The 27,423-nt window shown below is 37.3% G+C and overlaps 1 protein-coding gene and 1 long non-coding RNA gene across 2 annotated transcripts in view; both read right to left on the reverse strand.

Annotated features, from left to right (window-relative positions):
• The window catches only part of LOC306990460 (spermatogenesis-associated protein 16-like), a gene marked incomplete at its 5' end in the record, with an annotated part of 111,660 nt that extends 102,417 nt beyond the window's left edge, over positions 1-9,243 (reverse strand). The window contains 2 exons of the mRNA XM_079597336.1: positions 7,232-7,377; positions 8,725-9,243. Of these exons, the coding sequence (XP_079453462.1) occupies positions 7,232-7,377; positions 8,725-9,243 (665 nt within the window). The remainder of the gene's footprint in view (positions 1-7,231; positions 7,378-8,724) is intronic.
• LOC306990423 overlaps positions 1-27,423 on the reverse strand; it is a 598,642-nt gene that overhangs the window by 178,881 nt on the left and 392,338 nt on the right. The gene's annotated exons all lie outside the window — the stretch shown is intronic.

Here is a 27,423-nt window from a genome sequence, read left to right on the forward strand (position 1 = left end):
TACAGTAAAATCGGGGTATTTAATTAACATTTGCCAACACTTGGATATATATATATATATATATATATATATATACAGGTGCTGGTCATACACTCTAAAAAATGCTGGGTTGTTTCAACCCAAATTTGGGTCAAATATGGACAAACCCAGCCGTTGGGTTAAATTTTTTAATAAAAAATGTTAACCCAACAGTTGGGTTCGTCCATATTTGACCCAGGTTTGGGTTAAAACAACCCAGCATTGTTTAGAGTAATTAGAATATCATGAAAAAGTTGATTTAATTCAGTATTCCATTCAAAAAGTGAAAATTGTATATTATATTCATTCATTACACACAGACTGATATATTTCAAATGTTTATTTCTTTTCATTTTGATGTTTATAACTGACAACAACTAATGAAAATCCCAAATTAGAATATTATAAGACCAATACAAAAAAAGGATATTTAGAAATGCTGGCCAACTGAAAAGTATGAACATGAAAAGTATGAGCATGTACAGCACTCAATACTTAGTGGCATGGAGTCGATCAGTCTGTGGCACTGCTCAGTGTTATGAGAGCCCAGGTTGCTCTGATAGTGGCCTTCAGCTCTTCTGCATTGTTGTCTGGCGTTTCACATCTTCCTCTTCACAATACCCCATAGATTTTCTATAGGGTTAAGGTCAGGCGAGTTTGCTGGCCAATTAAGAAATGGGATACCATGGTCCTTAAACCAGGTACTGGTAGCTTTGGCACTGTGTGCAGGTGCCAAGTCCTGTTGGAAAATGAAATCTGCATCTCCATAAAGTTGGTCAGCAGCAGGAAGCATGAAGTGCTCTAAAACTTCCTGGTAGACGGCTGCGTTGACCTTGGACCTCAGAAAACACAGTGGACCAACACCAGCAGATGACATGGCACCCCAAACCATCACTGACTGTGGAAACTTCACACTGGACTTCAAGCAACGCTGATTCTGTGCCTCTCCTCTCTTCCTCCAGACTCTGGGACCGCGATTTCCAAATGAGATGCAAAATTTGCTCTCATCAGAAAAGAGGACTTTGGTCCACTGTGCTTTATTAAATCTAGAGTCAACGCAGCCGTCTACCAGGATATTTTCAAAGCACTTCATGCTTCCTTCATTTTCCAGAAGGATTTGCACCTGCCCACACTGCCAAAAGAACCAAAACCTGGTTCAATGACCATGGTATTACGGTGTGATTTCATGTAATATTCGAATTTTCTGGGATTTTGATTTCGTGGGTTTCATAAGCTGTAAGCCATAATCATCAAAATTATAACAAATAAAGGCTTGAAATATCTCACTTTGCATGTAATGAGTCTATATAATATATTAGTTAGTTACACCTGTTAAGTTGAATTCTTGAAATAAATCAACTTTTTGACGATATTCCAATTATATGACCAGCACCTGTATATATATTTAACTGCAAGTGTTGGCAAATGTTAATTAATTTTATATTATATTGTATTAAAGGATAATTCCGGTATTTAACACCTTGAGTCTATATTGTAGGTTGTTTTGGATGAACAAGAGTGGTGGACAAATTTTTTTTGACAATGGTTCCTCTCTCGAGTTTTTGACTATAATAGAATTGGCCATGGACCCATTTAACATTGGAGTCAATGGGCATGTCCGAAAATGACATTAAAACAGCCAATAATGTTCGTTTACAAAACTGTGCAACTCACCGAGTGATTAGTGATGTTAGTTGATGTTCCAGAAACAAAAAGTGTTGCGAAATACAGTTTCTGTCGTGTTTTATTCGTCATTTTGTAAAATCCCATTGTTGAAAAAATAGTTCCACTATAGCAAAATAAACGGATTGGAATCATATATTGCGACGATATATTGTTTATAATCATCAACTAACATCTCTAACCACTCGGTGAGTTTAACAGTTTTGTAAACGAACATTAATGGCTGTTTTAATGACATGTTCGGACATGCCCATTGACTCCAATGTTAAATGGGTCCATGGCCAATTCTATTATAGTCAAAAACTCGAGAGAGGAACCATTGTCAAAAAAATGTTGTCCACCACTCTTGTTCATCCAAAACAAACTACAATATAGACTCAAGGTGTTAAATACCGGAATTATCCTTTAACATACTGAACAGTATAGAGTTTGGTATTTATTAATGTTTGGATATCATCTTAATACTTTTAAAAGGTCTGTCTAGAGAACAAACATGACTTCACAGCTTTAACTTTTTTTTTTTGTTAAAAGGAAAAAGAAAATCAAATTGGCAAATATTTGAATATAGGAATACAGAGGAAAAACATATACCGCATGTTTATGCCAGTATAAGAGAAAACATGGTCCTGAACTTGAGCTTGATTTGATGATGTTCATGCCAGAAAATGCTGACTTAGCGCTGTACTGTACATACGGTATGTAGAACCTTACATAGTCGGGATGTGTTCATGAATGCATGTTCAGTGATGCGCTACGTAATTTTTCATGAGCGCTATGGCCTCTCAATAAATAAGACACAATGAAGCAAAGAGAACTGAATGTAATAGTTGCAGAACGGGGAATAAAGCATACTTTATCCATTTGTCTTTCACGGTTCTGGTTTCATCATCAACTTTTGTAAATAATCTGCCGTGTCATTGGTAACATATTCTGACACAGCCTACCTGTGTTAACTGCTGCAGTCCATCATTATTAGATATAAAGCATAAATATATCTGATTGGATAAGTTGCAATCAAATATGTGCACATAAACTGTGTTTGATAAACTATGGTAGCTAAAATATGGACAAGTGTAATCATGAACTTTCCACAAACCTGCTATCTTTGTAGATATCATCATCACAAGCTCTTAAGAATAGTAGATGCCTGACAAGCGTTGCATGCCCAAATCGCAGATGTGCGGTTTTGGTACGAACATTTGATTTTATGTAAGCTACAGCTGTATACAGGATCCCTGTTTCTTGTATTCATCACACCTGTCTGCAACCATTCAGGTGTACGAGAGGTGTTCATTTATTGTTCTAAAACATCTGAGTTGACAGCAAATGAGTGTTTGCATGTGTACAGTAACAGCATGTGTGAAGCTGAATGCTGTGCCGAGTCCTTATCTGAAGGATTGTATCTTAGAATTCTGTGCAGATATTCTGTATATCAACACATAACTTCAAAATATAAACTTTAAATCAGCAAACCAAAAACTTGTGAGCTACAGTATGTGTGAATTATATAGTCACTTTTCATAATCCTTTTCCAACTTGGTGCCATCTTGTTCTCATGCTTTTTAAAAGTGAACTATAGGTTAATTCGTTATTTTTTCCAGTGTTAATCTATGCAAGAGAAATATGGCGCTTTAATACTAATTAGTAACACACTGGTAAGCTTCGCATTTCAATACAATTTCAAATGTTTGACATAATATAGTCAGAATACAGGAAAAGTAGGATATTTATGCTTTTATTTCTGTGGAGGTCTTTACTTTCAAAGGTAGTGGTTTAGGGTTGGTAAGTTTTTTTTAGGTTATGCTCACCAAGGTTGTCTTTATGATCAAAAATACTGTGAAAAAGTATTACAATTGAAAATAACTGTTTTCTATTTTATTATATATATTTTTTTTCAGAAGCCATTACTCCAGTCTTAATTGTCACATGATCCTTCAGAAATCATAATCATAATGCTGATTTGGTGCTCAAGAAATATTTCTTATCATTATCAACATTGAAAAGATTTTTGGTCAAGTAGATTTTTAAAAATACCTTAATTAACCTTAAAAAAAACACACACACACACACACACACACACACACACACACACACACACACACACACACACACACACACACACACACACTACAATAAGTGCAATACAATAGAAATACAATCTACAAAATTAAATATGTTCCACATACTTTTTAAGTGTGTATCATTTGAGTTAATAAAAGAAAGGAAAAAGGTTGAGGCCAGCCAAATCAAGCTCCCATGTTTATTTTCTATGTTGTTGTTTCCTCCAAAATTGCATTTCCCTGAACAACTTAAACTGCTCTAACTGGCTGTTAGTCAGTGTGCATTTAATATGCTGTGGACCGAGAACCGGATTTCAAAAATTGTTGTTGCATTACATATGGCTCATAATGTTGCCACGACAACCCATCTGCTTCTATTAAACACATATTTCCCTCTATCATATTTCATACCTCAACTCGTTATATATATAATAATCTATATCTACAGTACAAATGTATTCCTGTGTTTTACATGTGACTTTGCCCCATACCGTCCCTACATTCGATTACATTTCTAGGCTGTTTTGAGTGTCAGGTTTATTTTTAATGTTCCAGTGCTCTCTCACTGAAAAGCATTTTCTATATTTAATAAATAGCACACTGCTAGCAACAACACTGACAGATGGGACACGGGCTGACAAGATTTGCAGACATTACATGTCGTAGCATGTGTTTCTATTTCTACGGCATGGCCTCCACGTTAACCAGGCATGTGTTACCTAAGTCCAACCTCTTGACAAAACTTGATGAAAACAATGTTTGGTCAAGCATTTAACTAATAAATACATTTTAGAAGTTGTTTTGAATATAATATATAATATAATTTCCAAATTAATTGTTGGGTAGGACTTGATTATAATTGGAGATGGATTTGGTGATTAAAAGTGGGCGTTACTTGCCTACTTGATGTCAATGAGAAATCAATTATTCAATTTTGATCAATTGATTTTTGATTTCACATTAACTATAGTTTTAAATTAGAATAAATAAATGTCTAGTATTATCCTACTTTGCCTGTTCTCATCGCCCTCTAGTCAACAGAGGGAGCTGCAAAGGCTTGCATTTCATTTCTTAAGCTGTTCAGAACTTTTCAAGGGTACAATGCAGTCAGGATGAGTTATTGCTGAGAGAAACCACAAACCCTCTCTCTCTTTCTCGCTCGCTAATGGAGGAGCAAAGGAGAACAGCACAGGGGCATGTCTAACTGGCTACAGCAGACTCAGTTAACTGGAGGTCAGGAGGCTTTACTCTCACCGTCCACTTCGAAAATGACTGTTGTCACACTACACTCAAACACACCAATCAACATCCATCTACTTTGAGTAAGTGTTGCAGATCACTTGTAGACATTGCTGATTGAAAAAAGTGCTGATGGACACTTTTTACAGAACCACCTTAAAGGGATAGTTCACCCTAAAATGAAAAGTCATGTTTTCATCACCTTGGCGTTGGTCCAATGCATTATTACTGTAAGTCAAAATACTGAGCTCGGCCGTTACTTTGTGCGTGTTCCTGAGAGTCCGACAGCGGCCTCTCACACATACGATAACTCGCTCTGTTGTCACGACAACCGGAATATTCACCTCACAGAACACAACATAGTTATACCAAAGTCCCTAAATGACAATGACAAGCCATTTCACTCGGCGGCCATCTTTGAAAAGTCTCGCTGGCATGCTCCTATCTCTTTGAACAAGGAAACAACAAATTATTCAAAACTGTTCGCCAAGCTTATGATTCAATTTCATATTTGAAATCACCTATGAATGACAAAAAAAAATTTCAGGCTGGACCAAGCTAATGCGCAGTCCTAAGCGGGTGTCTCAGAACACCATAGGAGCTTCTAACGGCAGTGACGCAATGACTTTGCCAATCAGCGATTGGCTCTTTTCTTTTTTGGGACTTATTCCATCATATTTCTCCCAAATAAGAGTGCATCATCTTTCTGTATATAAAGTCTTTGGTTATACACAATCTACGCACTGTCTGACTGTAGCTTCTGTCTGTACCACTGCCTCAGTCTCTTCCAGCTCTCTAAACTTGATTTCAGAGTACTCTGGTTCATACAGATATGGCTGAGCCAAGCCCGGTTCCAGAATCAAATCAATAAGGGGGCTCAAGTAAAGTGCAAATTTAGGCTAACCAACGAGTCCACCAGCAGTGTACAGTGAAACATTTAAGATGATTTACAAGTCATCACTTTTACCAAACAGGTCATCGACACTCCCCCTTCACAACGTTTCTCCCCGATCTCCATGGTGAGGCATTGTGGAGGAAACCCTATTTGGCTTGCGTGGTAACCTCCACTGCCTCAAATTATTCGAATGTGAAGGGACTGCATGAACATGGTTATGAAAAGATGCCCTGGGTTAAAGAGGCACTCGCGAGATCTCTCTCCCCTGGTGCGGCGTCTTCCCTGAGGGCTCCGGTCCTGCCCTCTTAGCCATGCCAAATGTCATCTAGGCTGGTGGGCAAGGCATACGTGGCAGCAGGTCAGGCTGGCGGAGCCCTATTTACTAGTTTCAGGAGTAAATATATAGGCTATAATCTGTTTACACAGCTTTTTAAAAAATGGCGGGTGCTGGTGTTTCACGTGCGTTCGGCCAATCAGCGCACATTAACATCACTGGTAGTACCTAAAGTGCTGGTTTAGACCCGACTCTGAAGTAGGAGCTAAATTAGTTCCTCCGAAAGGTTCCTAGTTCCTGCGGAGCGAACACGCCAAAAAACGGGTACTTCCGCCAATAGTTCTGGTGCGGAAGCCCCTTATGGTTCTGCTATGGTTGCCACAGAGAGGCTTCTGTGGTTGAACCTCTCGAGGTTAAAGGAGAAATCCTTCCGAGCTCCTTGATGCCCCAGTCTCGCCCTCTGGCCCTTGGGCAATGCTGTAGACACGGTAGTTGAGAGGTTCAGAGAGGCGAGGGTTCAATCTGCGGTGTTCAAATGCTACATCCCTTTTCGAGCCCAGGTTCCTTCAGCCCCCCAAACCCCTTTCTGACTCTGGACCCAGCTCGAGTGCTTGGAGGCAGGGTCAGAAGGCAAGCGTGGCTGAGAAAATCTAGGAGGGATCTTAGGGATATCATTCTGGCCCGCAGGTGTGAAGACCTGAAGCTAGTCTTAGGTCTCCTGCACCGCCCAACAAATACAGTAAAAACAGTAATATTGTGAACTATTAAAAAACTACTTTTTTATTTAACAAGATTTATGTTTTAATATTTATTATGTAATTTAATGTAATGTAATTCATTCCGGTGTAGAATTTTTTTAAAGATACTTTGATAAATAAAATACCATTTTATTAAAATGATTAAAGTCTTTACTATCAATTTTTAGCAATTTAATGCATCCTTGCTGAATAACAGTAAGGATAAATTAATTTCTTTCAATAAAAATCTTTAAAATGTATTAAAAAAAACACTTTTAAAGTATCCATATGGTGTGTGTGTGTGTGTGTCTTGTCTGTGATTTACCTGTAGGAATGCAGCAATGCTGGGTTTGGCAGTTTCATTCGGAGATAGCAGGCCACAATCCTGGACTCAATGAAGCTGGCAACTTTACAAATTTCTTCATAATCAGCATTTAAATGTTTCTCAAACACAGCACCTTTGGAACACAGCTGGGAGAGAGAAATATGTGAGAAATTAATTGAGAAATATAACTGAATAAATAAAACCTTTCTTTTCATAGATAGTTTTTTTTTTTTCAAAGTGATGTTTTACATATTGTATTTGCGAGTAGTGCTACAGGTTATAATCCTTCTTATAAGATAGTTGATACATTTTCAAATTAAATGTAATCAATATTTTTTAATGAAAGAGAGTCACATCACTGTCACATTTCAATATTATGCTTGATGCACTTCTGTGACCTGAGCTCGGATCATTTACACATGAATGCAATGCACAAAGCCAAATACAAAGAATTTTACCTTGAACACTGAATTTTTTTTTTAAGTACTGTCAGCTCAACAATAAACATACAGCTTAATTAAAAGCAAAATATTCTATTTACTTTCCACTTTTCAACAAAGCATGTATAGGCTAAATATTCTCCTGATGGCCTTTACCTCATTTAACCTCATGTATTTTGTGACGACAAATCGTATTAATCTTAGTGGAGAGAAATGAAAAAAGAAAGAACACCTGTGACGTTTAAGACTCTGCAGATCCACATAAACGCATTAAGAGTCTGGTGATGTGGGATCCAGGTAACAGGTCAGAATTATGATTTAAAGAGCATTTGAGCTCCAACGGTTTGTAAACATTAATTAAAGCTCTGCTCTGTGCCTCATAATATCTTCAATAACCTTTTGTTAAGGTGACATAGAGAGCAGCCGAGTCAGACGTCGATTAATTCATTCTTTTTTAATTTATTTAATTGTGCATCTGCCTTTCCCATATTTTTTACATTTAGATTAGACCTACCTTTGCTGCCATCTAACACTTAATTAAATCATTTAATTAATTAATAACATTATTAAATTTGAATAGTGTACTTCCCTGGTCTATTCAACAAGATTAAAACTAGTGAAAGTACAATGGTATCAGATGGGAATGTTACAGTAGTACTTTGATAAATACCATGGTACTGAATGATTACCTTATTTAAATTATCATTGTTCTCTCACAGTTATTTCTATTGTTCAGGCTTGGTTTTTAGGCATTTGATCAAGCATCAGATATTAAATTAATGCATTAATCGTCTTGCCTGGTTTGTTATTTGATTGATACCTCAAATCATGTGTTTTGTTGAAACTTGTCCTATCACTTTTTTAAGCAATCTTAAGATTATGCTTGCAATCAACCTGAACATCCAAGCAGATCCATATAGCAAACACGACTTCAAACACCTTAGGATCCCCATAACAGTTCATGCGCACTTTCCAGAAATTTCAGTGTGTTAAATGAACATATAAAGGCCTGTAGGTCGGGAAGCCTGTGGTAAAAATGTAAATATCGAGTACCTCTAGTGCAGCAGTGAAACGGCTGGCTGCAGTGGCATAATTCTTCAGTTGGTAGTACGAGTTGGCGTCCTGTAAAGCTACATCGAGCCATTTGTCAATTTGAGGCAGAAAGCTGAGATTAGGTCCACTCGGAGGCCCTCCTATTTCAGCCGCTTGACACATTAATTGTGTGGCGGTGCAGGCCAGGGACTTGTGGGTAATGTCCTGTTCGTCACCGAACACTAACTTTGTCTCAGCCTCCATCAGGTCTCTTAGAGAAATGCGAGGGGGTGCAGAAAGGGGGCTTCGTTTATTATTTGCCTCCGCACAGTCGTCCAGCGATCCATCTTTTCTTCGGGTGTCATTCTTCTTGCTCCTCTTTGGGGCACCGCTGTCTGTCCTTTTATCTCTTCTCTTGTTTTGGCCCTTTTCCTCAGGCTGCTTTGACCGGATGGTGGCAGGCGTTGGGGGTTCTGTGTTCTCGGGGAAAACCGTCTGCTGTAGTCCCTGGAGCCCTGGGCTTCCAGTCGAGTTTGCCATGATGTGCCTGAAAGAGATTTAAAATTAATGCTGTGCTTTTCATGGCTCAAAGCAGTCAAAGAAGCAATCACAGATTTTTTTGGGAAATAACGGACACCTGAGACGCAGGACATCCCATTCACATGGGTTACACCTCATGAATTCAAACAGCCCAGGAAATATGCGTTTTACATGCCAATGAAGGCCTGCTCTCCGCATACAGATAGAGTTCAGACAAGTTCTCAATTCTCCAAGCGGGCTGAAACTTTAATACATTCGCTGCTATTATTCTTCTGTAAGAGCGCTGCTGTTAGTGTACTGTTAGAGAAGTCACTTAAATAATGTAGAGGGCCGGGGTGCTGATTCACTGCCGCTCTTGAGATGTGCTTAGGAAAAGGTCACTGTGACATATACACCTGTTGGCAATAGGCCGAGCTCCTGCTTTAAGGGTAGACTGCAAATTCTGCCATCTTTATGTACGTGTGTTACTACCGTGTGGGGAGAAAGAGAGTTTTGTTCCTTAAAAATACATTTTTGGTACAATAGGCCAAAATAATTTAAGAGATGTGGGCACTAGATAAGGATTCACAGTAGTGCCCACTAGGTGGCAATACATAAGTTTATATATGAAATCATTTTTAAACACAGTAACTATTGATGCACCCTGTATATTTGATGCCTTGACTGGAGGAAATAAATATGACTTCAACTACAGTATCTCAACATAAAGTAATATATTTCTGTTAAATAATCTTTGATTATGCCAAGCTGCACTTACCTCCTAGTTTTCATAGCGAAATGTGTCCTTTTGAATACTTGAAGAATAACATTCTAACGCTGACATCACCACACAACTTATGGAACTGTGTTGTCCAATCAGATTAGAGCATCGGGACTGACCGTTAGAGTGCAACAGTGCCCGCCCACTTTATTTTAGCAGCTTTGGTTTTTGAAGTATTTTTCCCATCGGGATTTTTTTTGTTTAGTTAAAGAGTTGTGTAAGCCATGAATCCAACCTACCAGCTATGAGGTGAATTACACATCACACTCTTTGATTTAAATTAAAAAAATTGGACAAAAAGACAAAGTTATACAACTGACTGTTGGCCAATGACATATCGAAATTAAAATGACGGATACATATAAATCTATTGATTTAAACATGCTGCGTATGTAGAAACAATGTAAACATGCTGCGTATGTATGGAAGCAATTTATTGTATGTTTAGCCTATTACAAAATATGCATACATTTTGATACACACAAATATTTTAATATTACATTATAAAAAGTTATTTTTTATTGAACCAAATTTTTTATACATTTATGGCATAGTTTATTTTGAAAATAGCTTCAGTTCCTTTTTCCTTCCATCGAAATAGGGCTTAACCTGCATCTATTATCTAAAGTGTTTAACTAGAGTCTATTTATCAAAAGGTTATTATCCTTCTCCAACTTATGAACAAATATCTTAGTAGTTTGAGAGTGTAGGGAGACTCGATTACATCATTCTCATGGGTGTGGGTGGACACTAAATTGTTCTTTTGCCATGATTTTTTTGTTTGATTTTCTGATTGGTATTTTTATTTTATTTTAGAAGAATCGTGAGTAAAGTATTTTTTCTATCAGGAATACTATTACTTTCACTAGTAAACATAAGTTAATATTATGTGGGCTGATGGCAAATATCATCAATTAACAACCTTGTACATCACAGTTGGTCTGTTTTGTAAGGTTTATAAGTAATCGGTAAAAATCACTTCCTGTGGAGAAAATGAATGGGATTTTTACATCCGGAACCCCACTGTTGCTCTCTATAACTCATTATAAATTCTGTGCTTTGATTGGGTGAAATAATTAGCCAAAGCGACAGTCAGATATATGTGTAGTGTCACCATTTGAATCAGTTCTTGCCCAAAAACTGATCTCCGCACTGTTTAAAATTAAGATTGTTATTATGATGTGTGAAGATGGTTGTCAACTTCAGGCATTTCTCATTACTGATAATGTGTTGAATAAAACTCTATCTACGATCACTGACAGCTTGCCGACAGATGCGGAGCGCTGTCTCAAAGGATAGTCTGCCAGTTGCTTAAAACGCTGCGTAGATTAATTTATATTACAGTAGAATATATACATTACATGTACAGTATAGTATACTAGACTAATATATTGACATATTTAGGGCCTGATAATAGGGCATGCTATTTTTTTTGATGTACAGTTGTACAGACTTTCAGCTGTTTGCAATGAACAAATCAAACAAAAGTAATTGAAATAGCTCTACACATAGTGGTTTCCCCAAATTAAACTGAAAATGCAACTTTTAATGACTTCTGTATAGTCTCAAAATTATTCAACCCCCTGAATAGAACCCCTCACAACAGCACAAATCTGCAAAACAGGTGTTGTCTCGAGCACACCTGATGCAACTAATCATCAAGGGCTTCATTAGTTGCACCAGGTGTGCTTAAGATAGAATACATGACATATCTGAACTGGCTAGGTTTGTTGAGTGTCACGTTTGACTGCATGTTAGAAATATGGCTAAGTCAAAAGAATGGTCTAAAAGGTTAAGAGAAGACATCATCACCCTTCACAAACAAGGAACAGTATACAAAAATAAGCAAAAACACTAAATGTTCCTAGACACACTGTTGGAAGTATAGATTGCAAGTTCAAAGTTAAAGGGACAGTGGTTACACTTCCTGGACGGGGCTGAATAAGGAAGCTATCAACGGCTGCAACTAGATTTATGAGAAGGCAGGCCCACTGCAGACCCCGAAACGTGAAAAGACGAGAAAAGTGCTAAAAATCATATAAATAAAACACATACATTTTGGGATTCTGTTCTGTGGAGCGATGAAACAAAACTGGAACTTTTCAGTCCTATGGATCAGCTGGAGGAAGAATGGAGCATATGCTGAAAAGAACACTCTGTCTAGAGTCACGCTTGGTTGGGCTTGTGATGCTCTGCGGCTGCTTTGCATCCTCTGGCATTGGAAACCCGCAGCGTGTGGAAGGCCTGATGGATTCATTGAAGTATCAGGAAACCCTAGAATTTTGTAATGCCGTCAGTGAGGAAGCTGAAACTTCCAACAATGATCCCAAGCATACCTCAAATTCCACCAAGGCTTGGTTGCAGAAGTAGTCCTGGATGATCCTACAGTGGCCATCACACTCACCTGACTTCTAGTCTCTGGTGGGATTTAAAGGTGCTGTATGTAACTTTTTCACTCTAAAGCATAAAAAAAACATAATATGTTTGCATATATTGAGGAAACATGCTAAGTTCACATACTCAATCTCTGAAAAACACTTCTAAAGCCAGTTATTTTACTTTGAAATGTGCGTTTCCAGGCTGGAATGTTTGTGATTGTTTTTGGTCTGTGATATACTGCACGTTGCCAATTTTCATTGCCCATTGTGGGCCAACTGGCAACCCGTGTGAGCGCCGTCCAGTCTGAGGAGCAAGTGGCGGGAGAAACGACGATCTCTGATATTTTGAATTCGACTGCAGTACCTATTTCGACCACTAGTCATTCTTACATACTGCGCGGTTGCAGCACGCAAACCCAAGAATATTACTGAACTAGAGGCCATTGCTCATGAGGAATGGGTTAATATTCCTCAGAAATGCTACCAGAAGCTTCTGTCTGGTTATACATGTCGTTTGCAGCAGGTCATAACAGCAAAAGGGTGTTCTACTAAGTACTAAAGATGCTTGCCATGAAGGGGTTGAATAATTTTGAGTCATTAAAAGTTGCATTTTCAGTTGAATTTTGGGTAACCACTTGAAACATCTGCCGTGATGAGCTTCAATTACTTTTGTTTGATTTGTTTATTGCAAACAGCTGAAAGTCTATCAATTTTGCCAATAAACCTGATTTGCAACAGGGCTGAATACTTTTGATTACAACTGTAGTACTGAAACTGGTGGTCTCTTTTATTATCAGTATTATTTATTGTGCCTCTGTACTTATGTCAAAAAGTACATCTGACAATATATAAAATGATGCAAAATTACAGATGTGCATTTTTGCAGATTGCAGATGGTCATTTCTCATTCTTTATTCATTAGGGGGACACCTGTAGTCGGTTATACCCAATTAAACATGTCAGTGTCAAACGATTGCCAGTATTGGCTTTATTTCATTTTTATTTACTCTTTCTTTCTCTTATATAACATAGACATATGCCATTGGAATAAAAGCTGAATAGTGATCAATTTACTGATAATTGCACACAGATTCTCTCTACAGTTGTTCACCGGGTGTGAGCTCACTATATAGCTATATAACATATCCTAATCATTAATCATTTCTTTTCTCCCCCAGCAGCCAGACAAATAGCTATATGCTCTTGTTTTGCTGCGCTAAATCTTCATAAGACTGTCTGTTTCGATTAACCTTGACAATGAGCATCGCTCAAACAGCATGTCAATTGCTGGTAAGGTGACGATGAGGTAATGTTTTCTTCTGACAATAAAATACTTGTCTCTCATACTCCGCGAGGAGGACAGCAGTCCCTATTGGAATGTCAACTTTATAAAATAAGACTGTGTGTGTATGGGCTTCAGTGTGCGTGTGTGTGTGTGTTTGTGTTTTACAGCCTGGGGGGAAATAAACTGTGTCTGCGGATGCGCCAGAAGACGATAAACCTAGAAGGGACTTCATATGTGCAAAAGGAAAAAAAGAAGAAGAAAGAAAAAAAACAGTAAGAGTGAAAGTGCTAAAAGAAATCACAAATATCGAATGATTTTCTATGTCAGAGTTTACAGGGTGTTCAACAGCCCAAAGCTCATTGGATTTCTGTTGTCAATGGAAATCTTTTTAAAATTCAGTTTAAAACAATATGGGTTTGACAAAAGAGAGGATATTTTCATTACACAGTGTATTGGAGTTTCCACATTTTAATCTTAAATTTGAAAAGAAGTTTTAAAATATTTTCATGTTTTTTTGTGTGTGCAAATATGATTAATTCAAAAATTAATTAGTTTTTTTGGGCCGTTCCATCACATTACATTTTACAACCTATAATGACCTTGCCTTGTCTTAAAAAGTTCAAATTTGTAATATTAATTTTTAAAGAGTCCACGTTCACAAAACACTGTTCATTTTACCAGAAAAGCAAGCATAGTGTATGATTTGGCATGGCTGAAAGCGCAGAAAGAGCACTCCCTTTATTCATTAAAAAGCTGTCACTCATCTTAGTTCATTGCGATATCACAAAGTTCAGTTATAATCAATAAAGTTGACTGCACAATGAATCTCTTATTTACATAATTTTTTGTTATAATGAGAGAGGATTTCAGGATTTTTTTGTCCAGTGCTAACAGAAACACCTCTAATTGGCCATTGCGTTCACGAAATCAACAGATATGTTTGGGATTGGCTATTGCCCAGTGCTGCAAAAACATGTTGTAAATAGAAACCTTTGACATTCTCCAGAGCGCAAACACAGATATGCACTGGACCGTTTGCCAATATGCTATTATTACGGAGAAAAGCTGCCCATACCTGCTGATCAGTTTTTCCTTTCTAAAAGCAATCAGAAACAGATTCGGTTTAAGTGAGAAAATTCCATGCTAGTGTCAAGTCCGTGGCCAGTGGAAGGCTAAAGCCCAAAGTATATTTTGGCCGTCCAAGCACTGTCTCCTTGACGTAATTTTCGTCACCAGGAGGGCCCATGGACGTCCGCACACCCTTAACCCTCAGCAACAAACTATTATGCAAGTAAACATTTAATATATATATATATATATATATGTATATGTTTTAATTAGCCCAGAGAAAGTAAGGGTTGATTATGATTTCACTTCTCTAACTTTAGTTAGTGTGTAATGTTGGTGTTTGAGCATAAACGACATCTGCAAAGTCACGACGCTCTGTTGTAGCTCCGCCCCATGTGCCGGGAGCAGCAGCTCATTTGCATTTAAAGGGACAGACACCCTGAAAAAGTGACAACTTTAACATGCAATATAAAAATATCTGTGGGGTATTTTGAACTAAAACTTCACATACACACTCTGGGGACATCAAATACTTATTTTACATCTTGTGAAAAGGGCTTTATACCACCCCTTTAAGATGCAGTTCACTGTTGTTATACAGATGAATGGTTGCGAGTTGTCTGTTGCGGTATAAATTGGGTTTAGTTTATATCTAGAATGTCCAGCATTGATTTTCCAACATATCTGAGTTGCTGCAATTGTGTACATTATCCATCACACACACACACACACACACACACACACACACACACACACACACACACACACACACACACACACACACACACACACTCTCATGCGCGCAATAAGACAAAGCCAGCACCTTTCAATTTATTGGGTTCTCCTGCAATAAACTCTACGGACATCAGCGCACGTTGTCTCAGCGTCTGGCCTGGACAATCAGTGCCGGATGACAAACACACTCTCTCCTTTTCACCCTTGATGCATATAAATAGCTGCTTATTCGTTTATCCATCATGTACCACTTCTGCTTTTCTCTGCAGACAGTGATTCCACGCGGTGTCGTCGACAATTTACGAAGACCACAGACCTGAGTTATTAGTCTTCCACTAAAGGACGTCTTGAATAGCTTCAATGTGACCACAGTGAAGTGGAACATTTGTAAGAAATACTCTCATTGAGCAGCTCAGCCCTCTTCTCTCTCTCTCAGCACATTTTTTCCTCTTATTTTTAAGAACATGCAGCATTTCTCAGGAAGGCTTCTATTACAAACAGTCGTGCTGTCATGCACCACACTTTAAGGAAAAGCACGGAGATACTGCACTACTGTTTTCACGGACCGCTTTAATATCCCCCATCTTTTGCTGTTAATGAGATGTCTCATCCATATTAATCCAGATTATTTCTGGAACCTTGAGAGCCTGTTTACTCTTGGCTGGTTCAAAGTGAAAATGGAATAGAGAGGCAGTGCAGGGGAGTACAAAAAATAAAAAGAAGAAAAACATGAATAAATAGATTGTTTTGTGACTGAAATAAGGCTTTAAAGTAAGCACCTCTTAAGAAAGACATGATATGATCTGGGAAGTCTTGACACTGTCACCAATTGTGTCCGCCAGTGAGTTTTGAGATATTTTTCTCATTTGGCTTTTAATTGGATGATTTGTTCATTGAATGCACAGGCTGACAGGATTCTGTTCTTGTTTCCGTACCAGGCTACGGCCCAATGATGTGAAGCGCTTTATTTTGCATTGGTTAAACAGGCCAATTGTCATAATATATTGACAGAGAGAGTTAGTTGCTCTATCAAAGTATTCTTGACATTGTGTGTCCTCTGGTGCTTTTAATTAAAGCGTTCTCGCCTCTTAAAAATCATAACAGAAATAAATGACAGTAGTGGAGGGGAGAAAGGAAAAATATTAAGAATATTTTCTGAGAAGGAAATTCACAAGAACTGATAAATTATGTAACTATCTGGAGATCATTACTGCACACAATGGTTAAAGGTGAAGCTCACAAACCCTAAGGGAGTGTGTGTGTGTGTGTGTGTGTGTGTGTGTGTGTGTGTGTGTGTGTGTGTGTGTGTGTGTGTGTGTGTGTGTGTGTGTGTGTGTGTGTGTGTGTGTGTGTGTGTGTGTGTGTGTGTGTGTGTGTGTGTGTGTGTGTGTGTGTGTGTGTGTGTGTGTGTGTGTGTGTGTGTGTGTGTGTGTGTGTGTGTGTGTGTATTTATGCTGATGGAAAATGAAAAGCAACATCCATGGAATTAGCTCCATGTTTAAAGAAATTGCTGACTTTTATCTCTTTCTTATGTTTACTCTCATTGAGGCCTGAAGGCTAAAATCCACTGGGCTGAGCTTCACATTACACTTGTGGACTCTCATTATGCCACTGGAATCTCATAGGCCCGGCTTAAATCATAAACCTTAACTATAAACCTTACACCATGCCAATGCTTAATCTCATCCATATGTCAGCTCATTTATAAGCGGATAAATCAGAGGAGGATAAGTATCTGCTCCCCAGATTAATAGACCTTGGTGAGGAATAAAAGTGGATTAGAAAATGTTTTAGGGCCACGCTGAGAGACCCACAATCCTCCACTCCATATATTTTCCCTGCAAGGGAAAGACTTGGTTAAATCTTCAAATTTAAAGACGGAATAAATAAATGAATTATTTAATGAGGTGAATAGAAATCTTCAGATTTTGATTTATCTCTAATTCTTCTAGGGATAGTTTATGGAAGAAGAAAAAAGAGAATAAGTTGTCATTATTTGCATTGCATTTTTTTTTCTAATTATTGAATTTTTCCTTCCTCATGTCATTCTAAATCTGTATGATTGATTACTATATTTTTACTCTAACAAAATGGAGAATTAGTGTCAAATTTAGGTCATTATTCACTGATAATCTTCTCTTCCAGTGAAATTTGAGTGATTCTTCCAGTTAACTATAGAGAATCGCTGGAACTGAATCATTGAGTCAGTGAGTTGAACTTGACAATCTAATTCAGTTCTGATTCGTGAACTAATCATTCAGACCAGTTTTGCAAACGGGATCAACCAGTTCATTAATCTCAAAATAATAATTTGCTCTCAAATTGGACATCACTACTTCTCTCGTGAATGCTTAATAAAGAATCAGGGTGGAAGTCAAGAATTTCAATGGTCATCAAACAATATTTGAAATCTAGAGCAGAAGTAATAACTACTTTCAATAAACTTTTATGGTGACAGTGCATAATTTTTTGAAACTTGGAAGCTCCAGTTTTATTTCAGCATTTCATTTATATAACTATTTCATTTTAATTAAATAGGTAGTTTTTTAAAAATTAATCTTTATAAATTAATTTTTTAGGGCCAGAGGACCGATGGTGAGAGGACCCATATTGGAATTGCTCCGTTTATTATTTTAAATAACATTTTTATGAATTAAACAGCTCGTAAACATACTTTATCTCCAGGGAAAAAAAGCAAATAACCTGTTAAACGGTCTCGTGCAATTATTTAAAGTCCCCCTGTGGTGAAAATCAAGTTTTTAATGTTGTTTATATGTATATGTGGTGTTTTTAATATGCTTTAAGACAAACCATGTGCAAATTAATAAGTCAACGCCATTGCTGAGTATTTTCTCCTTAAAACTGCAGTGAACCAAAGACCGTCTCAAAAACATGGTCTGAAATCGGTGGTGTTTTTGACGTCACAAACCGTTATACCTTATAACCAATCACGTCAACGAGTGGATCTCTGAACTGGTGTGAGTGAGTGGAGGTGAGGCTAATTTGCATATTCATAGAACCGTGTAATAAATGAGGCAAGGGTGTAGAGTTACATTCATGCTATTTTAAGGCATTATTTTTCAAGGAAAAATGTTTTAATATGTAATTTTGGTAATCAAATATGAGTTTTAAGGGATACAATGATTCACTAAAGGGGGACTTAAGACATGTCTCCTTATATAGCAACTTTTTGCCTATATTTTTAAAAGGGTTTTTAAAATTGACTCAAAAACCCAATGGTTCTATATAAAACCCCATTGAACCTTTTTTCTAAGAGTGTATGGATTTTTTGTGTTCTATAGAAGTACATTTTTAAGGAATTAAAAATCATACGTAATACATTAATTACATTTACAAAATTCACACACTAGTTTCTTCACAGACAGTCAGGAGTATTTCATCGGTGATCAGCTCTATAGGGACTGCTTTAAAGCTTGAATGCACCCTTTGCATTTTCGCATCTATAACAATCTTCTCGCAGTGCCTCTGGTGGATCTGTGACTACAAGCTAAATCCTCCAAGAGACTGAGTTGGCATTTCAAACCTCTTAATGTGCAAATGTGCATGAAAACAACTTCAGTGCAACCTCAGAGGACTAGAGTAAACAGGCACTGAGAGACAGATGGACATTAAAGACAGACAGAGTCTCTGACAGATGGAGGTGGAAAGCGCAGTCACAATCAAAAGAGTTTGAAACTTTTTTGTACATATATTAGGACAGTGTTTTTATGGGTCAGTGGGGTTGCGACCCAAATATGTGACCCTGGATCACAAAACGAGTCATTACGCATATGTATGGCAATAACCAACAATACATTGTATGGGTCAAAATGATCGATTTTTCTTTTATGCCAAAAATAATTAGGGTATTAATTAAAGATCATGTTCCATGAAGATATTTTGTAAATTTCTCACCGTAAATATATAAAACATTTATTTTTGTGCGTGAATGCAGCACAATGGCGAACATAAATGGACAACTTTAAAGGTGGTTTTCTCAATGTTTCGATTTTTTTACACCTTCATATTCCAGATTTTCAAATCGTTGTATCTCGGCCAAATATTGTCCTGTCCTAACAGACCATACATCAATGGAAAGATTATTTATTCAGCTTTCATATGATGTATAAATCTCAATTTCCAAAAATTATTTATAATTAATTTATTTTATTAATTTTAATTAATTTATTAAATTTTATTTTTTAATGACATATTTGTTATTACAGTATACAGAGCATAAATAAGCCAAATATTCATTAAATCATGTATCGACATCGCTTGAAAAGCTTTTGGTAGAAAATTCAAACGTTTTGTGCGAACATGCAAAGCTTCTTAGGGGAATGCAAAAGTTTGAGGGTGACTGAAATATATTTTTTCCTCCCATTAAATTGTTTCCCCTCCTCATGCATGTCCCTTTAGGCGCTCCATACTCATACTATGGATAAAAACATAAATATGCTTCTCAACTTACAAGATAGGAGTAAATGATGTGCTTATCTGTTGTTATTGATAATCAAACTCTTAAAGGGGGGGTACAATGGTGTTTCATGTATTCAGAGTTGTTTACAGTGTTAAAGAGATGGATTCTCATGCGAATAATGGCCAAAGTTTGAAAAGTTATTTTGAACGAATAACAGAGAATTTCTGTGCTGAAAATCATACTTCCGGGTTGCAACACGTTTCGGCTGGTTTTTTTCTATCGTAGATCTAATGACGTAGACCAGAGTGGAACTCCTTATATGAGCATTGCTCTCGGAAAAGCGCGTTCACGCACACGTTGACCAGAGGAGAGAAAGACCGCGCTCATCGACGCGCTACTACCGGAAATCATCATCAGCAGCGCTAAATAGGAATGGTTGATGTCAAGAATATCTCCAAAAAAGTGTGTTTTGGGATGTGAGGGAAAGTTTACCTTGTTCAGCTTCCCAAAGAACCCAGTGTTACTGGAACAGTGGATGCAGTTTGTATGTTGTGGATGCTCCCGCTTGACTCTATAGCTCCGCCCACGCCCAGAATCAAGGACCTCTGCTTTTTCCGGATAGAATCGGAAAGCTGTATTTTTATTTTATAAATATGATGAAACTAAAGACTTTTTGGAGATATGAAGGACGCACTATTACTCTATAGGTACTCAAGATTAACATGAGATTGACTGAAACTAAGTATTTTACCCCCCCTTTAACATCCAATCAAACTCTACAGAGATAAGGTGCAAATCTGTCGGTTGATAGAAGCTAGTCAAATTACACAAATGCCAGCATGGTTTGCATGACATACTCTCAAACCGTGAAAAAAAAAAAAATTAACCATGAACATTAAATACAAGTTTGGTACCGTGTTGGGCCATTACTGTACTTTCAATGTCCTAAAGCAAAATCTGTCTAAGTTTGTGTGTGTGGAATTATTTAGTGCAACAATGCGCCATAAGGGCCAAATATGGCCTTGAGAAGTTGGCTGAGGTTCAGATGTGGGCAGGGTGGAAGCGGTGCAAAAAATTCTCAACTTTTGGCCCTGACTATATTATAGATGGCCAGCGCATACATATTCCAAAGGTCTTGATGAGATGGAATCGATCTCTGTGGGTTACGGCGGAGGTTGGCAGCATTTTTCAAATTCCAAATTGTGCTCGTATACAATAGGTGGAATTTGATAGCCGATAATTCAGCAACTGCTCTTTTAGAATGGAATAATCAAGTCAATGTCTGTTCCTGGATTTGTCACATGGATTTGTTTCCAGCAGAGCAGTAGTAAACAGAGGAGAGGAGAGTAGGTGGCGGGAAAAAAGACGGGGGCACTTCATGGAGAAAGAGAGCGGGCGAGATAAAGGGAAGGAAAATGTGTTTGAAGGGAGAGACAAAGTGAGAGAATGATCGAGTGAAAGACAAGAGGACAAAAAGAGTTCAAGAGAGAGAGGCACTGCAAGAGCGCTCTGATTGTGATGTCAGAGTGGATGGGGCATTCATCATCCTCTCTGTAGATTGGGGAGGGTGCCACAGAGGGACTGACAGCACTGAGGCTTCTGTCAGAGTTATAGATAGAGCTGTAGGCCGCCGAGCTCCACACTGGTGCGGTGAACACCGCTCGCTCTGGGCCTCCTGAGGGACGCTAATTACTGGGATGTTAAATGACTCTATAGACCAATTCACTGGTGCAATAATGGATTGGGGTGGTGTGTTCTCGATTGGGACTCTTCCATCATTGCTGAGGATTATAGAGGAAATTGCTTATTTGGGTCTGTGAAACTATAGTGTCATCTAAGGTTACAGCGAGGTCGTTACTATATTTGATCATGCTAATGGTACTAAGGTAAAATGAAATTTAACACTTTTCTCTTGTTAGTTGAGATAACTGGTTGAAACTGTAGACTGGAAAGGCTGCTGTTTTTTGCTCATTTCTTCCTGTTGCATCCAGTGTTTGGGTGCTACTTTGAAACTGGCTTGTTAAACTACAAGCTACTCATAATATGTAGTTCAACTAAAATTTTTACAGTTTGCATCTCACAATTCAGACTTTTTTTCTTCGAAATTATGATATAAACTCACAATCATGAGTTATAAAGTAAAAAATGCAAGATGCAAACTCGAAATTCAAAGTTCTAAAGTAAAAATTGTGAGACATAAACTCGCAATTATACAGATTCTGAGATGTAACGCCTCTCATAAACTTGCAATTCTGAAAAATAAATGTATATCTTGAATTTCTGATGTTAGAATTTGCAGTTTATATTAAAATTCTGAGGGGGGGGGGGGGGGGTTGGGGGGGGTCAGAAGTGTGAAATGTGAAATGTAAAAAGTCAAAATTGTAAGTTTATGTTTAGCAATTCTGACTTTAAAATTTAGACTTTATATCTTGAAATTGGCTCATAGTAGTGATATAAACTCACAATACGAGTTATAAAGTCAAAACTGTGCAAAATTGTGAGACATAAACTCAAAATTATGAAGTTAAAATTGTGAGTTTGTTTAGCAATTTTGAATATTTTTCAGAATTTACATTTTGACTTTATATCTTGAAATTGTCTCATAGTGGTGATATAAACTCGCAATTACGAGTTATAAAGTCAAAATGGCAAGATATAAAGTTAGAATTACGAAATATAAACAATACTCAGATATAACATCTCTCATATCCTATTTTTGTCTCGGAGTTGCAAAATGCGAGATGCATTTGAGAGTTTATACCTCACAATTCTGAGGAAAAAAGTCAGAATTACTAGATCTGAACTCGCAATTGCAACAACAAAAAAAATCAAGAATTTATTTCTCAGAATTGTGACTTTATATTCTGACTTTATTCACAGAATTGTGAGATATAAACTCGCAGTTATGAAGTCTGAATTGGGAAATATAAATTCACAATTGCTCTTTTTTTTCTGGAATGCATACTGTAAGTAATGAGGGTGTTTAAATTGATTAGTGACACCATTAAATGAAAACACATGTCTGCATACATGTGCAATAGATGATTCTCTACAGATTTTGTTGTTGTTGTTATGCTGGTTGAAAGTCTCCTCATATCCTGATAGCAATCACTATGTTAAGCGCCGGTCTAAATGTATTTTTATAAATATATATTGTCTGTGACGTATGACCATAAAATGTTTGTTCAATCATTGCATTAGGTCCGAATGAAATGATAACATGTGTTTCCTGTCAGTCCACTTGTGTTCGCATACATCATGCAGACATCATTCGTCATCAGTGCGTTTCACGTATACGCTGTGCAGACAGAGCGAGAATGGCAGGCAAACAGTGTTTTATGTTGAAGTTTTCTCACCGGTGAATGACACATGATGTAACCCAATAACGTTGTCTCTGGTCATCGCTTCTTGTCTGTGTGAGTTTGTGTTTTGGAGGAGGCGTGGCTTTGGACAGCGATTTGCAGGAAGGTGGGATCATAACTTTTAATGCTAGCAGGCTAAAGTTAGCCTTTCCCAGATCACCTATTGCACCTTTAATATCTGTTAACACTTTATTTTGATGGCACCACATACATTCTACTGACTATAAGTAACTTTGCAACTACATGTCAACTTATTCTATGAACCCAAACCCTAACCCACTAATACGAGAGTTAGTTGGAATGTAGTGAGAATGACTCGAAATAAAGCCAAAATATTTTTCGTCTCATCACAATCAAGCACATTTCCCCCAAAATTTCTCTTTATTGCAATGCATTTGTGCAAACACAATTTTTTTAAAAATTAATTTACTTTACTAGTGATTTTTTTACATTGTATTTGTTTATTTATTATTTTGCATCACACACAACAGTTGAAGAAATATGTTTCAAAATAAACTTCAATATTTTACTTTGATATTGGGTTGAAATATGACCTAGACAGGCTCTTGACAGGTTTTGTGAGACTCACCTGACTACATAATGCATCTGCTTATCAGGAGTGACTGGGTTGATATGGAACTGGATTGAAGTTGCTGTCTAGCAGGTTATGCATGCCCATAATGCAGTGAACATTGGCTGACTGACAGCGTTGAGTCTCAGACACACTATCCATCCCTCTGTTAGACCTGCTATTAAGTTTTCTATTGATGGTTGCTGTTACGCCAAAAGGTTCCGGCTGTGCTGTGTTCGGTACCGTTGGTGTTCTTAAGTTCACTTCAAGTAGTGTCTTCATGTCTAAAGAAGCTTTAATTGTGATTCATGTATTTATATATTTATATACATAGTGCCATGTTGGTATTCAGGTCCTCTCAGGCATTAAATCACACTGTCTGTCATTTCTCCCTTGCATGGTTTAACAACCAAAACAGAGCGATGAGATTCTGATTGGCCCTTATGCCTCGCGTTCATTTTAATGAAACTCACACCATTGTGCAGCCATGAGCAGTCGAAAGACATATTTCACCGCAGCACTCTGCTCTCACAATTCACTTATTTCTAACTGCTTTACACCAGACAGATGGGTACATAAATTTCCCCACGCAGCAAATATAAATACCAATAACAATAAATGCTGCTTTAAAAATGAAGGACTTCGCGAGAACGCGCACGTCACGTGACTCAAGAGATGAGTAGCAGCTGTACAGTCACGCACGCTGCGTGTTGATTTCTGACTGACATGCGCGAGAATCAATAACTCCGTTGAACAACAGTCTGTTTTCGCTCCTAGTTGTGTTCTAAAACTTTCTTTTTGCTTGAACTCCAAAAAGGATAACACTGTCAAATAGGGTTTGCCAACTGTATATCCTTAAATAAAACTTCAACAACCCATTTGCCAAACAACGTTTACTGCTCTGTGTGGGTTGTAATCTGCGGATCAGAAAACATGCCGGCCAAGTTGTTGCCTTTAATATTTCTAGATCAAATAAAAATACGACATTCCATGCTTTGACCTTGATAAAGTAGCTTTAGAGTTTATATAAGCATGTACAGTATGAGAAACCATCTGCTTTTCTTCTCATTGCTGGATGTTAATTCTACTGAACAGCTCACCGACTACAGTGACCCTGTTACATCTGTAATGAGGTGATCTCAGCTGTAAATGATGGTATGATTATTTATTTACCTGGAAAATAGCCCATGTGTATATGTTTAAAAGTGATTCAGCCATCTTTGAAAAGCTCTGTATGCCTTTAGGGGAAAATAAGCAATAAGGAACAATAGTGGGAGTAAAAAAATTCAGCATTCAATCAATGAATATGGTTGTGTATGTGAAGGTCGGATTGATGGCTGTTGCAATGAATGAATGAATGAATGAATGGAAGAATAATGAAATAAGATAGTAAATATGTGTCTTGAAGAAGGTCATGAAGAAGCTTGAAGCTAAATTTCACACACATGTTGGTGCAACTACATTATGAGGACTCTCCATATAGGCTTCATAGGCGTAATAGTTTTTATACTGTACAAACTGTATATTCCTTACACTGCCCCTATCCCTAAACCTACACATCACAGGAAACATTCTGCATTTTATTTATTTTTATAAAACATTTATGTTTTTTAAGCTATTTGAATTACGAGGACTCATTAAATGTCCTCATAAACCACGTTTAAGCTGTAACCAGTGGTAATACGCATGTCATTATACAAATTTGTGTCCTCATAAATCACACACACACACACACACACACACACACACACACACACACACACACACACACACACACACACACACACACACACACACACACACACACACACACACACACACACACACACACACACACACACACACACACACACACACGCACACAGTAACTTAAACATGGTAGCCAAAATTAGTATTTAACATTATTGAACCAACCTATATAAATCAATTTATGCCACCAAAACTAATTTTTATGAGTTAAACCAGAAATAAATATATTTTTAAGGTAATAATGGCAGCTTACCACTTTCTACAGTGCAGTCACAAACCATTCAGTGTTTTCTATGAGACCAGAAACCCTTGAATGATCAGCTCACGATAGCTCATTGCTCTTTGATCTTTATGAAGATGGACCACACACTTTTGACCCATATCAATCAGCTGTTTGAATTGATTTCATCAACCAATCTCATTAGACAATTGATTAACCTTTTTGCACAGTACCACTGACTCTATTACTGGACAGCGTGGAGACAGAAAAATAAGAACTCATGTACTTCTAGCCATTGAACAACTAATATAGGATAATTTGTTCAGAACAGCCGATATCTTATTTTCAGTCTTGATTACACTATTGATTCAAAGCACCCTAGATTACACATATACATTTATGCATCAATGTCATAGTTAACCTTCTAATGGGACTGCAATACATTAAGTGACAGGTTAGTACTTTTTCTCACTTACTGATACTGAATTGTAGCTCTCTAACCATAGAAATATATGCATAGATGCCTCATTAGTATGGCGGAGTAAGGCATTGCCATATTGGAACGGTCAAAGACAGTCTGTGAACACACGAGAGCAAGCTGACCGTGTTTCCACAAACGTAGTTATACGCATGTATGAGTATCTACATCTGCAATAGACTTCAGCAGATAGTTTTCACAGGATTTAGTTTATACAACAAGACGAAGGCGTAAGCTCACACAACATTAGGAGTCATAGCTTAAAAACCTGTGATATTGAGTAATGTTGAGTTGAACATAAAAACACAAACCAATACCTGTGAAAGGTTATCCCATTTCTTGGGAAATACATTTTTTAACGTGTTTTTTTTTTTTTTGCGCAATGCTGTGGCAATCTTGGAACACGTATTGATTTTTACTTTTGAGATGTTTTGACCGTTCCAAGATGGCATGTATGGAAGCGGTTGAAAGTGGCATCTTCATACACTATACAGATTTTGCTGATGTCATTCAGAAAAGTAGTTGATCATTGTGGGCAGTGATATAGAATATTTGCTAAATTGTTTGATTTTCGAACAAGTGTTGCATGTTGAAATAGTAACTATTTTATAGACATTTTTGATTTAAATTTTTTATTTTAGCATCTTTATTTATTCGAAAAATAAATTTTATTTAGGCCCTAATGTATTAATTCATTAAATATTATTATTTATTCTTTTTAACCCATTGCAGTGTTTTAAAACGAGTGAATTCTTTAAAAAGTTCATCGTGGCATTATATTTCTGAATATTTAGCTGTCAAGTTAATGTTTAAAATGCACTTGCACTATAATGATACAATGGCAATACAGTATTAACATATACTTTTGCTTTATTAAACACCTTGTGCGTCACTCCCTCATCTACGCAGAGGTTTCCGCAGAACCCCTTACAGTTCTTGGAAGGAGAGAAATACGCTGTGTTTCTTCATGGTCGCTCATCTGACGCGTCTTTTTTTAAATTATAAATTGCAAACTCAATGCATCATATATTCTCTCATATCCGGCTACGGACTATAGAAACAACAGTGAGTGACTGCTATCGTCAGATGTGCGCTATATCAAATCCGGACACGACACCGTCCAAATCATCGACCGCTGGAGCACTGAAACTTTA

Source organism: Phoxinus phoxinus, assembly GCF_949152265.1.
Source record: "Phoxinus phoxinus genome assembly, chromosome: 22".
Lineage (NCBI taxonomy): Eukaryota > Metazoa > Chordata > Actinopteri > Cypriniformes > Leuciscidae > Phoxinus > Phoxinus phoxinus.